Here is a 15,770-nt window from a genome sequence, read left to right on the forward strand (position 1 = left end):
CTAGGAGCAGCATTAAACTGGCGACCCTTGAACAAATCCCAGAGGCCCTCTAACAACCCGGAGAACACATCCTGCTTGGAGATTTCAACCTCCACCACCTAGCTTGGGGCTCAGACTTTATCCCAGCCTATCACTTCCTAGCAGGAAGACTGATTGGGATGACAGAGCTGGCACATATGAGCCTAGCAACTCTAAAAGGCACAGAGACTTGGGCTGCAGAGAACAGCACTAGCACAATAGACCTCTGCTTCCTCACAGCCAACCTAGCAGCAAGACTTCTCTACTGCAATACAAACCTGGAGCTTGAGTCCTCATCTGACCACCTCCCAGTTCAGACAAGCCTCCACTAGAAGGCAGAACAACAGGAACCTCAAGAAGACAAACCAAACTGGAAAGCAGCTGACTGGACCTAGGTCAAAGAGAGACTTACTGACGAACTGGAGAACGAACATATGGACTGTTGGAACTTGCAAGCCGAGGAGGGAATCAACTATACAACAGCCAGCTTCACACACATCCTTCAGAACATCGCTATCCAAGTAATCCCAGCAAAGAAGCACTCCCAGTTCCAGAAACCCTTCTAGACCAAGGACTGTGGAGACAAAGTCAAGGCTGCTAGGAGAGCAAGGAGAAATTGGGTCCAGCAAAGGACTCAGACTGCCTAGGACCAATACACCAAGATCTGCCAAGAAAAGAAGATCCAGATCAAAAGGGACAAGCTCCAAGACTGGAGAGCAACAGTTAGGATCTTGACAAAGAACCCACACCAGATGTGGAGGCTGGCCAAATGGGCTAGGAAATCAGAACAGGATAGGAACCCCTCGCCACAGTTTCCAGACATTCTGGATCTACAAGGCAACAAACAGACCACAATGCAGGGAAAAGCAGAAGGCTTTAGACAGCATTTCTTTGGAGCCCAGGTGGAAGCAGACCTTAGTGACATCAGGGAGGCACAGCTGCCTACCCCCCTCTTCCAAAGAGCATCAGTAGATCCTATAGAGATCGCTAGCATCCTAGAGAAGCTCCCAGGAAACAAAGCCCCAGGACCAGACAGGATCAGCAACAGCTTCCTAAAGGCTTGCAAGGAGATCATTGCACCAGTGCTGGCCAACATCTTCTCAGGCTGCCTCCAGATTGGATACTGCCCAACTGAGGACAAGAAGTCCCTGACCTATGTTCTCAGGAATTCCCAGAAGGATGACTACACAAAGCTCAAATCCTACAGACCAATAGCCCTGCTCAACACAATTGGGAAGGTCCTAGAGAAGCTGGTTGCAATCAGAATGACAGAGCTTGTGGAGACCTACCACCTCCTCCCAGACACACAGATAGGGGGCAGGAAGCAGAGATCTACCCTCTCAGTAATTGAACTCATCACTGAACAGGTCAAGACACTCTAGCTTCAGAAGAACAACAAAGTAGCCACCCTCCTCTTCCTGGACATCTCTAGAGCCTTTGACAATGTGTCACACCCTAGACTGCTATACATCCTCAGACAAAAGGGCTTACCAAACTGGATAGTTTAGTTTACTAAGTCCTACCTTCGGGGAAGAAGCACAAGCCTTCTACTTAGCACATACAAATCAGATCCCTCACTAATCTCTACTGGCATTCCTTAAGGATCAACACTGGCCCCAATCCTCTTCCTCCTGTTCATAGAAGGCTTGATCCCACTCCTGACAACTCCCAACTCATCTGCCTCAGGCTTCGTAGACGACACCAACATCCTAGCTTGGTCTGAATCAACAGAAGAGAACTGCAGAATCCTAGAAGATAGGCACTAAACATGTGAGCAGTGGGCAAAGAGACATAGAGTGAAATTCGCACTAGACAAGTATCAGCTCATCCACTTCAGCAAGGCTAGGACAAGACACAACATGCAGGCATCCATCAACATCTAGGGCCATGAGACGCACCCCTAACAAGAATTGAGAGTGCTTGGAGTCTGGCTTGATCCAAAGCTCAGCTGGGGACCCCAAGTCAAGAAGGCACAGGCAAGGGCAAACCAGAACAGACAATCTATTAAGAGACTGACTGCATCCACCTAGGGAGCTACCTTCGAGAAAGCCAGGATTATGTACAAAGTCATTGTTAAGCCAGCTATGTTATATAGAGCCCAGATCTGGACAGCAGACAAGAAGATCCTACAGAGGATAGAAGCCCCCCTAAACAGAGTCCAAAGCCAATGCCTCAAAAGGGTGATGGGAGCATACAAGTCCACCCCAACAACAACCCTTGAGATGGAGTCTGGAACACCACCAATCCAACACTATCTTCTTGGGATGAGATGCCAGTATGCTCTTAAGACATCAGACTACCCAGTCTAGAGTGCTATTGATGCAGCAGCCGTAAAGATTAGACTCCAAAGGGACCCCTCTACACCAGCAAGACCAGCAAGAACCCCCTAGAAGAAGGCAGACCTAGAAGAAGCCTACACTCTCTAAGCCTAGCTTGAAGCACAGGAGGCTCAACAGAGAACAGGCAGACAGAGGGACAAACAAGATAAGAAGAAGCAGACACTGTCTGAACAGATCGTAGGACTTCTCTGGGAGAAACAGTGGAGAATCAAACCACAGAGACCAGGAATACCAGCAGCTCTCCAACAGTTTGGCAGATACAACTACACCCTCTACACCAACCTCAAGAGGGCTGAGGCAAGCCTAGCAATCCAAATTCGCTCTGAGCACATTGGGCTTAGAGCATATCTACATCAAAGACGAGTCCCAGGATACAACACAAAGGCATGCCCCTGTGGCTACCCTTCCCAAAACCCTGAGCACATGCTGCTTGTCTGCCCAGACTGGTCAAGGGGAAGAGAGATCTGGAGAGCAAAAGCAAGGGACAGACGATACAAGGCCCTTGTTAACAGTCAGGAAGACCTGCAGAGAATGGTCAAATGGGTTATATCAGAAAAGTTTTTAGCTCAATTCTCCCTTGCTGAAGAGACAGAGAGGTGGATCGAAGGGAGGGAAGCAGCAGCAGCAGTAAGAGGAGGGGGAGGAGGAGGAGGAGGAGGAGGAGGAGGAGGAAGAGGTGAAAGCTCAGGGTAGCAGGCAAGGTAGTCTAGGAGTCTCAGCCCCAGACACTAGTGCACCCTGGTGGAAGGAGAGAGCAGATCACTCACAGCAACAAACCAGAGGTAGAGGAGGGAGGGTTTCACTTGCATATGCAGGTTTCCTACCCTAGGTATTCCATAGCTCCAGACCCGCATAGGCCGAGAGGCACTACATCGGGCAAATGAAATATCTATCTATATACTCTAGACCGTTAATTGTGACACTACTTCTGAGCAAGCGAAGGTCTTGGCGTTGGCTTCAACCCGGGAAAGAGCAAATGATGAAACACTCCTTCAACGACATGTCTGACTTCACGTCAGCTCATCATCATTCCCACCTACTTCGCCATCCAACGACTGACCCACAGGTCACTTCACTGATGAACGAGCGCCTCACATCACGTGTACGATATCACGGGTAGTTGCAGGATGGCAGGATGGCCGCCGCGTGGCGATGACCCTCCCGAAGGATTTCATCTCGGGACTTCTATTCAAGGCGACCCTGCCGTGCTGCATTAGACGACCAACACACTTCGGCCCCAACCCACACAGCTGCTGTACAGCCAGTACGAGAGATGGAAGTTCTCCTTGTGGCGTCTTTAGCGCTTCAGCTCTCAGCCATAGACCTATTCTGTGCTCATTGGACCCGCAGCGACGGTCCTGTTGGACGAAATGGGCTGATGGTATGTTCACAATATGGTTTATGTTTCAGACCTCTTCACAGTCAAGCATATGCAAAGATACCTTATTACCTTTCGCAGAAGACACTGAAAGTCAACGCTAAAAGGACGATAAAAGCCTCCTGACCGGTCTTCCTGCTGACTGATGAGGAGCGCCTAAGCGAATGGTCGAGCCTTGTGGGATTGGTGTACCTTATCGCGTGGGCTGAGCTGCGAGGTCTTGCAGCTATTTGATGCGTGTCTCAAGCACAGCTCGTGCCGACTTGACCTTTCGCCCATCTTGGCTGCTGCTCCGGATCAGGCCTCTGGGGGTACGTACACTTTGTGTGCATTCGGCCTGTTAATCTAGCCCCCGATCTGCTGCACGACTGCACGCCACGAGCCTCGATGGGTGTGGTTGAGGCTCTTTGCGCCTGAGGCCTTGTGGACTGCGTTACCCACCTGCGCCGCCTTGCGCGCTGTCATTGCACATTGTCTCTTCCTGTACTCGAACTGGTCCTTCGCTATTCATTCCGTTACGAACGGTTTCACATACTCGAGTTGAGCGAGGAAACATCCTGGAAAGGCTGCGGATACCCGCACAAATTGCCTTGGACACGCTCGGGTAGCTGCGCATTGGACACGAGACCACTTTCGACATCATTGTGTCGCACACGCGTGCGCAACGCCGTGACTATGTCTGTGCCCGAGCAGCGTGGGCTCCTGAATGAGTCTACACCACCGATCGATACACCACCCACTGCAGTACCATCACCAGCACAAATATTTACAGCACGGCATCGACCAGGCTACGCAAGAGTTCCCAGTGTGTCTTTCCAGGACGACGCCGTGGCGAAAGACATCACGGATACGGACGAGATCTCTTCGGTGCCCTTGAACAATGGTGCCGGCCGCAGTCATGGACTTGGTATTACGAGCGCTACACCGCCCTCCAAACTTAGCGGAATGGAGACACCACCTGGGCGTGAATCTGGCACTTTCTCACGAACCAGGGAACGAGCGACAAGCGTTGGTACACCTTTGATGTCCGCGCCGTCGACTGGAGTGCTCAGCGGCAGCACTTTCAATCAGTCTTTTGGCAGTGATACTTCCTATCAGGGCGCCAAGAACCTGGCCAGAGAGTCGCGGACATCTCTGCAGTCGGGCGCCCAGTCAATCTATGCAAAGTCCGATGCAGGCCTGCTGTCTGTGAAGTCTCGATACGAAGACTTTGAAGCCCATCACAACTGTCAGACCACACACGGAGTGAAACGGTCACGCTTCACAAGCTGCGTGTCCATCACTATCCTCGTGCTTGCGGTCTTCAGCACCATCTTCTCTGCAATCTTCCTGATTGTCGCCCTAACAGGGCCCAGGTTTGGCAGAAAGATACGCAGCAAAGGCGGCATGCTTACACCGTCATCAGCAGCTTTCCTTACATCTTTCTTCGCGAAGCTCATCGAGTTGTCCTTCGTGACGGTGGTAGTGGCGTTCGTGGGTCAGGCTTTGGCGCGACGTGCCTACAAGAAGGAGAAGAGAGCTGGGGTGACTCTGGCCGAGTTGAGCATGCGAAATTGGCTCATGCAGCCCGGAACGATGCTTACGCAATGGGAAAGCGTACGCTACGCTGGCCCGACCGTACTCGGTGTGGTCTCTTTCATTGCCGCTGTCATGGCAATACTCTATACATCTGCAGCTACGGCACTTGTGCAGCCACAGCTGAAGTTTCCACGTTGGGAAACTCGGCCGCTTTCTGCTCTGGTCAAGACACAATTCGCCAACCCGCTTTATATTGGACCTGCCTGCAAGTCGCCTGTGACCGCGGGAAACGACAAAGTCCGCGACACTACTTGTCTTCAGATGCAACATGCTTCTATGGCGTTTCACAACTACTACAGCTATCTAAGTTCCTGGTCAGACATTGCAACTATATACGGGAACGGGTCTATCATTCCGGAGTATAGACCTAAGGGATATGCGTTGCTCAACGACAACACCACGGTAATCGCTCCTTGGATCAACATGACGAATGTGACCACCGAGGCGAGCCCACTCGGAACAACATACTACATCAACAATGTCACCATGGCGGTGCCCCACACAGGACTGCTCGCTGCAGCAGAGGACGCGGAGAATGCAATCATGCAGCCAAGCGAAGTCGAAGGCGCTCAGTACAATATCAAGGGCAGCTTGCCATCTCCAATAATAAACGTCCTGTGCGTCACGATGACTGGAAATGATCTGAAACCTTTCGTGTATGAGGATTGGTCGGCACCAAATTACACTTCAGAGTGCGACACAGTGAGATGGTCAAATTGGCCCCATTGCTACGCTTATCCTAATGATACCGACCTGTACCTAAAACAGTCGGATACCAAGCTCGGCGAGATATTCAGATGGGGAGAGAAATATGGTACGTGAAAGCCAGCAGACTTGGCGAAAGCATGCTCTTGTTACACTATACGTTAAAGCTCAGCTACTGGGTCGCTGCCATGTATACTCAGTGCGTAGCTAACAGCTTTATGTATTATAGGACCTTCACGATATCCACCAGTATTCTCCAAAAGACCCACCAACTTCAACACGATCTTCAACGATACCACTGGTCTTGGTTGGGGTCGCACCTCACTTTACCTGCTTGCAAAGGGTGATGATGTTGACTTTATAGGGACTCCGACCACTGCCAATAACGGGAGCAACTTCGCGATGTGCCAGTTGAGTGTTGGGCTGACTTCAAATTGCACGTCAGAATACAGTGCCAGTAGTAGTGGTGGTCGGTTGGAGGCTGTCTGCGAGACAGACGACCCCCTGCGGTACAATAGGAACGTTAGGAACCCACAAGACGGCATGTCGACGCTCAACCAAGACTGGCCAAACATCGGTTCAGAGTGGGCAAGAAGTATGTACAACTGTGGGTAACGCCCACAGCAGATCCACTGACCCTCTCATAGGCTTATCTCTGAGCGCTGGAACGAACGACGCGAATGCGAGTAACGCCAGACTGCTCAGCCAATTCATCGTCACTTCAACGAACTTATCAGCACAAACACCTTCCACTGCTGAGGCCATCGCCGTGCTGGCAGGTAGCACTCTTCTCCAGTCCATCACCGATGCACCTCTTGCCTTCAATAGCTCGACCTTGTGGAATTATACTCTGGCGACAATCCAGGGCGACCGCCAATGGTTCAACGCTATGCTACGTGTCCAGCAATACGCATCAGGAGGCGCCATGGCATACCAGAAAGGCTTCTACATCGTCCTGGTTGCGGTCGTTGTCATCAATGTCGCAGTGCTCCTTTACTTCATCGCGCATCGAGACTGGTATACGGACTTCAGTCAGCCGGAAGTGCTTTTTGCGTTGGCAGTCAACAGCCCGCCGAGTGAGAAGTTGGCGGGCAGTTGCGGGTGTGGGCCCGAGGGCAAGCAATATCGTGTCAGTTGGAAGCTGGAAGAGGCGGGTGGACACTACTACATGGAGAGTCAAGATGATACGGGTGATCATGTTGATGTGAGCAGTCCGAGATTGAGCAGGGGGAAATTCACGCAGTCATTTGAGATGTTGGCGTCGCCGACGTTGAGGAGTAGATTCAGTATGGGAAGGTCCTGATTGGGACTGTCATAATGTATAGAATGTACGACATCATCTTTTGTAATGACCGAAGCATGGCGGGACGCACACCATCGACGAGATTTCATGGTTCTGCTGTCCGTGAGTGAATGTTGTTCTGACAAAGCGGCAATTGACGGCTTTCACTGATCCTCCTCAGGACACCTCGGCTGGTCTCTACGTCTCTACCACGTCCCACATCCACTTCCTCCTATTACTCGTCACTGCACTCACAAGCAAACATGGACGAACGAACACTCCCGCCACCCTTCGTCAATGTCAAAGGCATCGCCAACTTCCGCGACATTGGCGATGGTAGCCTCGTGCGCCACGGTCTCGTCTTCAGGTCGGCCGACCCTGGCAAAGCCACCGAGAACGGCCTCACAAAGATGAACCAGGAACTAGGTAGGTGAAAGGTGAGTCCGGTATGCACCAGCCCTCTCCTCCACCACCACATACCTCTCCTAACCCTGTCCCAGGCATCAAAGCCATCTTCGACCTCCGCTCCACACCCGAAATCCAACGCGATGGCCCCGAATGGGCAGGCGTCGCAGTGGCAGCCCAAGACCCCTTCGCTGCTCACGGCATGAAGCGCAATTGGACTCCAGTCTTCGCTGCGAAAGACTATGGGCCTGAACAGGTTGGACTGCGGTATCAGCATTACACGCGTACGGGCTCTGAGGGTTTCGTCAAGGCATACTATGACATTCTGCTCGCGGCGCCAGAGGCATACACCAGCATCTTCAAGCACCTGGCTCAAGCCAATCCTACTCCTTGTCTAGTGCACTGCACAGCTGGAAAGGATCGGACGGGAGTGCTGGTCGCGTTGCTGTTTATGCTAGTGGGAAAGGGAGAGGAAGAGATTGCGGAGGAGTATAGTCTTACGGATGTAGGGCTGGAGCCTTTCAAGCCGGTGTTTGTGGAGAGGTTGCTGAACAATCCGGCGTTGGGAGGGAACAGAGACGGGGTGATGAATATGGTTGCGAGTAAGAAGGAGAATATGCTAGCGACTGTGGAGATGATTGAGAAAGAGTTTGGAGGGAGTGAGAGTTATATGAAGAAGCACTGTGGACTGGGGGATGAGGAGATTGAGGCTTTGAGGAGGAATCTTGGTGGGAAGTGATGACTTGAGTCAAGATAGGCTGCAGATGCTGAGGTACTCGAGATGCTCCAGCAGTACATATCCTGCTTCTATAGACGGTGGCTCTTGTTGTTTCTGTGATCGCTCCTGCCTCTTCATGTGCTTCGTAACTTCCTCGATATTTCTCGCCTTAAGTGTCTTCCCCGCCCTCTATGTTTGTTGCGATACGCAGAGTGTGCATGTCAGTTTCGGAGTCTGAAGTCATTACACATGATATCCTGTTGGTTGAACTCACATACGCTTCCATATCTACTGGAACCTCAGAGTGTTCCCTTCATTGTGTCTGGACTCACCAATTACTTGGCTCCACTAGCCAGCTGAGTCGGGCTGGCTCTATGCTGCGAGTAGTGCAAGGAACATGCGATGATATCGATGAGACGAAGCTAGACTGAGACTGACTTCGTTTACTAGAGACACGTACCGCATATGTTTATGCATGCCCAATGAAGCATTGGCTACGCTGGAGCCTCTCCTCAGTCAACCCCTCAGACATGTCCTACCTACGCTTATGGCCCAAGCAGGTCTGCTTGACCGTTCTCAAAGAGGACAGTCGTGAGTCTTGCTGCTGCCGTGCAAGCGCTTGACATCAACAGACTTTTTCTTCTCAAGAGGTCGAGGTAGTGATCGCCGACTGATACGGTTACCGCAGGGGCGCAGAGCATTTCGACCTACAAATCAGTGTTTGTTCCGCCGCATCTTCCTGCCCCAGCAAACCGTCTCTCCTGAACGTACACATCTCGCTGTCCATAGATGTCCAGAAGTCGATGCTCTTCCGGGGTGCACAACTTCGCGCGACTGTATCTAGCATTGCTCTCGATTCCCTGTGCTCTTGCTCGCTGTTGCGCTTGCCAACGCAAGTCCCGGTATGCATTCTTGTCCTCATCAATATGCTCCAGCTTCGATTCTTGAAGTGCTTTGTACATGTCTGCATACTTGGCGCGTTTGGCTGTCTTTCGATATTTCATCCCCGCGAACTGCGCATCCCATGCCATGAAAACGTCGTGATTGGGCATCATCGCTTCCGTGGCCTTGAATATCTCGTCATTGTCCTCGATAGCCATGATCTTTGCCACTCGATCTGCTTTGTCTTCTATAGCCCCGGCAATAGGCAAATCTCCAGCTGCTTGTGCCTCAGGGGCGGCCGCGGTAGATGGTGCGACTGTTGCTTCGTTGCTGGGTTGCTCTTCCTCGACAGTCGGTGGCTTGTATCCAGATGGTAGGGGAGAACTGGCGTTGGTCGATGCTGCTGCGGGCGATACGGCTTCTTCGTTCTTGCGAGACACATCGAGGAGCTGCTGTGAAGAGTCCGCCATGATGAAGTCTCGGACACAATTTCGTGTTGAGAGTCTAGGAATCATCAGTCACTGCTAAAAAGGTGCAGGTCGCCAGTAGAATACCTTTCAGTGTAGCTGGGCGTTCACCAATGTGATGTGGTGGTTCTGCGCCGGTGTTCAGTGATCTTCGGTGTGATCTATGTGAGACATCCTGAAGAAGGCGCATCACTGAAATAAGCGAGAGTCACTGATAGCGGCTCTTGGCACGCACAGATCATCCTTGACTCTGGTCTTTGCATGTGAGTCTCACTGCTGCTTTCACTACGCTGAACCTCTTCAAAGATCGCCACCGTATTCATCTGAGAGTCATCCCATCTACCCGCTGACATCCCATCAGAATGGCCATGATTCGCATGGTACTCCGACGCCCCAACGTGTGTACAATAGCATGGAGCATTGCGAAGATGATAGCTGTTGTAAGAAGCAACTTTACATCAGCCGTGGATGATTGCCCCTTGTATCTGTGCTGATTGATTGACGCAGCTCACAGAGCGCATCCAATGTGCAAGCAGTGTGGTCTGCGAGACGGCCTTCGATGTCAGATGATCAAGGTCAGCATTGGCGATTGCAGCAAAGGCAGGCTCTACCACGAGCTCTGTTCTACTGGTCTGAAGGATGAAGCAACTTTCGAGCGGCCGGAGCAGACGGCCCGCCATGTCCAGGGTAGCGAAGGTATAGCAGGAGTGCAACGCTTCGAAATCCTGCCCCACTGCACTGGATCATCACAGTGACTAGCAATGAGGTGTGTCGAATGTACCACAGGCAATACAACAAGATTTCAATGTCCTCGACAGCGAGCCTCACAGCTCGTGCATCTCGCCCAGCCCTGCCACGGACCTTGTGGCCGTCAAGGTAAGAGCATCTGTTTTGAGTGAGTCTGTCATCTGGGGCCAGAGTCGGTTTTTGCTGCAAGACGTAGAAATTCGGTGTGACTGTAAGGCCTCCCATACCTCTCGCTTCTTCTTGTATTGGCCAACTCGTACAATGGTGTCCATTGGAGGCCAGCGGACGTGCGCTGAAGGGCATGTATTTGGTCTTGAAGTTGATTTGTAAAAGCTGTGGCTCGTTCACGAGCGCATTTTCTGGTCGGAGCTGCGGATCAAGAACCCGTCAAGTTGAGCCTACACTGGGTAAAATCTCACTGAAGCTGGGGTTTGGTGTAGCTCCTCCGTGGTCCACTCTCAGTAGCCGCTAGATCTTGTGTTCGTGGCACGTTGTGCGTGACCATGTGGGGATACAAGGCTCCACACACCTGCTGCCGGAAGCAGGAAGCGTGTCTGTGTTGATGGCAGCTGGTGAAGTACTGCAGTACATTGCCAAGCCAAAATGAATCCTACGCTAGCTCGGATCAGGTAGCGCTAAGGCCTACTTCTGCATTCGGCTAGTTTTAACCATGTGGCTGCACAGTGAATGATCCTTCCGACTAGTGGGTTAGGAGTGTTCAGGTGCTTGATTTCGACATTGCTCCAGGACCTGCATCATGTGAAGCGGGATCCTCTGTCTGTCAATGCCTGCTGCACAAGCTGCAGGAGGCCTCGTCGGTCCCCTAACTGGACTTGCCGATCGACAATTTATGCTTGAATTTGAGGACGCCCACGAAGCCGCCACGCGACGTGCGCGGGCAAGACCTTGACCAATTGGTGGCCTGGGTTCGACGTACGATGGGGTAAAGATGCTGCACAACTCCGAAGGAATAGCCCTATTCTCGGTTTAAGCATCTTCTTGCACAGAGCTGAGGCGCGGGTGGCAGAGGGTTGGACTCATGCCGTCGACAAGCAACAGACATACGCTTGTGTTGTGCATATATGTGCCGTCTCCATGGCACGACTCAAGGGCTCTCGGAGACCTGATCAAGCGTTCGTCGTCAATGCTCAATGAACACTGCAGTGGCTCCTACCAACGCCGCACTCGATCTTCAATACTCGCCATGTCAATAGAGCAGGCCCAAAAAGCATCTCCAAAGCCACCATCCCCGAAGTGGTACGAAGAGGACGTTGCAGGGTTCGGCGTTATCTTCAATCCGACAATACCCGGCTTGAACGATCGTACCGACAGTCCATCCACACCACGAAACGCAGTACCAGATGAAGTGCAATACCTGGGCGCATGGCTTAACATGTTCGACTCCGAACATAACTCATTATGTGTCCAGTCAGAGCTTCCGGGCTGGCTCTCTTTCGCGAACGAAGTGATGCTAGAGGACTGTACGCAGCGGGCTCATGAATTGCAATGGCAAAGTGCGTCCCTCAACTCCACCTTCGCCGGCACGCCTCAGAGCACCGAGCACGACCAATACCAGTACGAAGAACGGATGTCGACAACATGTGGCCTGATCCTGCCAGAAGCCTGCGACAGCGGATCCTGGATCAGCAGTGATCAATCACCTCAGTCAGCAGACAGCTCTGCGAGAGACTCAGACCTGGCCCAGCTCGGTTGGCAGAACGGCGATTTGGCCTGGTCGTGCGGATATCCAGGTTGCCGGTCGGAGCAAGAAAGACCGGGAAAGGCACGAGGCAAAGCATAATCCTAGTGTAGCGTGTGAGTCGCGTGGGTGCAGTCGTGTATTCAGCCGGCAGGACAATGTGAGGGTTCACATGCGGCGGATGCACTTGCGGGAGAGTCCTTGAGATGGTTGATCTGATGGTGTCGATGGTCATGGTCGTGTGGGATATGTGTATGTAGAAGCAGAGATGGTGCCTCGGCGGAAAAGGGTGATCTGTGCTATATTCAGGTGAGGGAAGTGCCAAGCCGTCTTCTCATTGGTCGTTAATCAATCCGAATAGAGCCTGAGGCTTCAACGACCTCACGCTTCATCTCAAGCTTGCAGTATTGTAGATGCGATAGCACCGCGCAACTTCGCGCCGTAACGACGTGCGAGCTTGCGAGCACTCGAGTGAGGTTGGCGAAGTATGTGCAGCCTGCTGCAGGCAGCCCGGCTGGCAAGCCAGAAGCCCGACTAGCAAGTCAGTATTCCATCAACAGACGGGCAATAACCATCTCACAGGCTACGACACCATCGATAAGCGCGACGTGTACGACTCAAAGCGGTATGAGGGGTTCGAGCTGGCATAAAAGAGGTGATGTTGCTCAAAAGAGGTGGTGTTACGTGTTGCGTAAAACAGGTGGTGTTGCGTGGATAATGTCAGCGGCAAGTTGTGAAAGCATTCACCTCACAGTGGGCCTTGAATGCGGGCAGTGAGTCATGAATAATGACGTGTAGCGCGTTCTTTTCGTGTTTACCGGGAACAAAGAACGCGTCTCCTACCGTAGGTACCCGTCCACCGCAAATTTTGTAGTCAAACCTCATTTCTTTAGGCAACCTGTTCCTTCTTCCTACATCACCTTCGCACTGCAACTCGCGACCCGTCTCGTCTCGTCTTACAGCACATCTTATCTCTTAGAACAGCGCGCACATCATAGCGAACTAGATAGATCAGACGGACTAGCCTCCTGTCCCTTAGGGCATGACTATTCCCCCGGTACGTATAAGTGTGGTAGACAGTATAAGTAGACACGTAGCAACGAGTACTTTATTGACTACCGGAGTAAGAAGAACTACAAGTAGGCTAACAAGTGCTAGCTATGTCGTAGCAAGCCTATTCCTAATACGAAGCCGAATACCGCTCGACTAAATAATATACGGCCTACTACTTAAGGTCCCGCTAGTTAGTAATCAACACATAACTATCGTACCCGGACAGCTAGTAGTGCTCTCGAAACGAAGCCTTCTACTCTTCTAGCCCTCGCTCCGAAGGGCCCTATCTACTTATACTACTACTACTAGTATCCTCGATACCGTAACTTTCGTATAAAGGATATTAAGGCTTAAGAAGATCTCTATATATTCTATAAGGACGGCATTATGGACCTAACTCGGGCAATAGAGCATAAGTAGTATATCGTAGGAAGTTATTAAGCCGTACGTACGAGTTTCGACTATAATAGGGTCGAGAATACTACTACTTATCTTAGCTACCAAACTATTACTAGCCTAACCGGTAGAGGTATTAGTAGCAATGAATTGGATGACGAGGAAGACACTAGCGGCCGCGCTATATAACTATAACGTCGTAGTTAGCGTTTCGATCCTACCTCTATAGGTTAACTCGTAGGTCTTATAGAGTATACTAAGCCTACCTTAATAGACGACCTTAATAGTATAGTACTAGGTAATATAGACTACGGTTACTAACAAGCTATACACGAACGCCTTTACTTAGAAGAAGAAAAGATGAAGCTATATATTACGGTTTGATTCGTAGAGAACCTTTAACTACTCGTTAGGCAATAAGAGTAAAGAAACCTATAGGACGAGATCGCTCTCTAAGCTCTAGGGTGATCTCCGAGGGAGTAGAGAGAGTAGGACAGATCAACTGATCGGACTAGTTAAGTTACGCTAAGATATAGCACTATATAGACGACGCTCTTTTATAAGTAGATAGGAGCCTCGTGCTTAACTCATTTCAAGTATATACTATATACTATTTAGGACTACTACCTTTATAACTAATTAAGACATCCCTATAAAGATCTAAGCCCGAGTTATAATAACGTATAGCGGTTCCTAACACTATATATACGCTATTATAAGTACTACTTTCATTTTAATATTAATAGCTACGGAGTATATAGCCGGTATATCTCTATAGATAGAGCTAAGGCACTAGACTTACTATATCTTATAGCCTCGGACAATAATATAGACCCTAGACCTAGACCTACTATAGACGGTCTTCCGGAGCTTACGCTTATTAAGAAGAAGCTTATCGTAAGACTATATATATTTATTAATGTATATTAAGTACGCGGCGTCTAGTACAAGTTTAAGGGTTATATCTATTACTTCCCTCGGGACTAAGGCTCTCTCTTTAAGGAGCTACTACTACTACTAGAAGATCTTCGAATAGTTATAATTAGACTAAGTCACGCTACTAACAATTATACTTAGCGTCAATTCGAGAATAAATTTAAGGTCCGTCGGGCTATTGTCCGTTAGTAGCTTGTCTTCTTAAAAGAGAATTATCTAGGCTATCGTAACATTATAATTAGCTAGTATAACCTCGATCGTCTTCCTAATAGTAAGGACGGCGAGGATGTCTCTAATCGTATTGCTATACTACAGTATAAGCTTAGTAATGTTATAGCCGTACCCGCCGGTTAGGTTATATTAGGACTAGAAAGCGTAATAGTACTAGACTTCACTATAGATACTATAGACTTCGAGTAGCTTTAAGCCCGCGTTTAAGGAGGTATAGCTACTAATATAGATAGTGTTAAACAGGTATAGTATATATATACACGGAAGTTAGGACACGTAATAGGGAAGGAGGAAGGACTAATATAGTATACGAAGGTATATAGTAGAACAGTGTTTAGTACTAAAGGTCTCTCTACTATCGGTATAGAGACTGCGTCTCTTATACCTATATAGAGGGATATTGCTCTAGTCCTAGTTCTGTTTTACTACGCCTTATCGGTTTTACCTATATCTTATCCTACGACGGTAGTTCCTCTAAGTCGCTCCTACTATTTATACGGTATTATAATAGTATTACCGTACTATTGTCTCGACTAGCTTAGTATACACTAAGTTAGTCTTAGTACCGTACGATATACCTACTGACCTATATTTATAACACTCCTACTTAGGTCGTAAGGCAAGGAACGATTGTTCCTACTATACTAGCTATAGCTATCGTACGAAGGTCTAGAACTAGGGACCGGCTAGCGGTTTAGTTAAACTATCTACTACTATCTCCTTAGTATAGCAGTACTCTACTTTAATCTTCCTCTACTACTAGAGGTGCCTAATATAGTTATAGGCAATATCAATGTGCTTAGATCTTTCGTAGATATAGGCGTCCTTAACTAAGGTTAGAGCCGCCTAGTTATCCCCTATAAGGCGTACTAGTCTTAGTTCGTCGACGGTGCTCTTATCGGCTAGGACTATTAGTTAGAAAGAGCAGTCTCCTAC

At 49.9% G+C, this 15,770-nt stretch overlaps 3 protein-coding genes across 3 annotated transcripts; 2 read left to right on the forward strand and 1 right to left on the reverse strand.

The window, feature by feature from the left end:
- Positions 1-4,410: 4,410 nt before the first annotated feature.
- CLAFUR5_05910 (uncharacterized protein) lies at positions 4,411-8,444 on the forward strand (the record flags this gene model as incomplete). The annotated part of the gene is made up of 6 exons (XM_047905058.1): positions 4,411-6,127; positions 6,248-6,613; positions 6,666-7,222; positions 7,377-7,423; positions 7,482-7,726; positions 7,801-8,444. 6 exons carry the CDS (start codon positions 4,411-4,413, stop codon positions 8,442-8,444), a joined length of 3,576 nt encoding a protein of 1,191 aa, XP_047761540.1.
- A 686-nt stretch (positions 8,445-9,130) lies between these two features.
- Positions 9,131-9,775, reverse strand: CLAFUR5_05911 (uncharacterized protein; the record flags this gene model as incomplete). Its single annotated transcript, XM_047905059.1, has 1 exon — positions 9,131-9,775. The coding sequence occupies one exon, from the start codon at positions 9,773-9,775 to the stop codon at positions 9,131-9,133; it is 645 nt and encodes a 214-aa protein (XP_047761539.1).
- Positions 9,776-11,723: 1,948 nt separating this feature from the next.
- On the forward strand, positions 11,724-12,320 carry CLAFUR5_05912 (uncharacterized protein; the record flags this gene model as incomplete). The annotated part of the gene is made up of 1 exon (XM_047905060.1): positions 11,724-12,320. The coding sequence occupies one exon, from the start codon at positions 11,724-11,726 to the stop codon at positions 12,318-12,320; it is 597 nt and encodes a 198-aa protein (XP_047762354.1).
- Between the last annotated feature and the right edge of the window lie 3,450 nt (positions 12,321-15,770).

This window comes from Fulvia fulva, chromosome 5, assembly GCF_020509005.1.
Source record: "Fulvia fulva chromosome 5, complete sequence".
Classification (NCBI taxonomy): Eukaryota; Fungi; Ascomycota; class Dothideomycetes; order Mycosphaerellales; family Mycosphaerellaceae; genus Fulvia; species Fulvia fulva.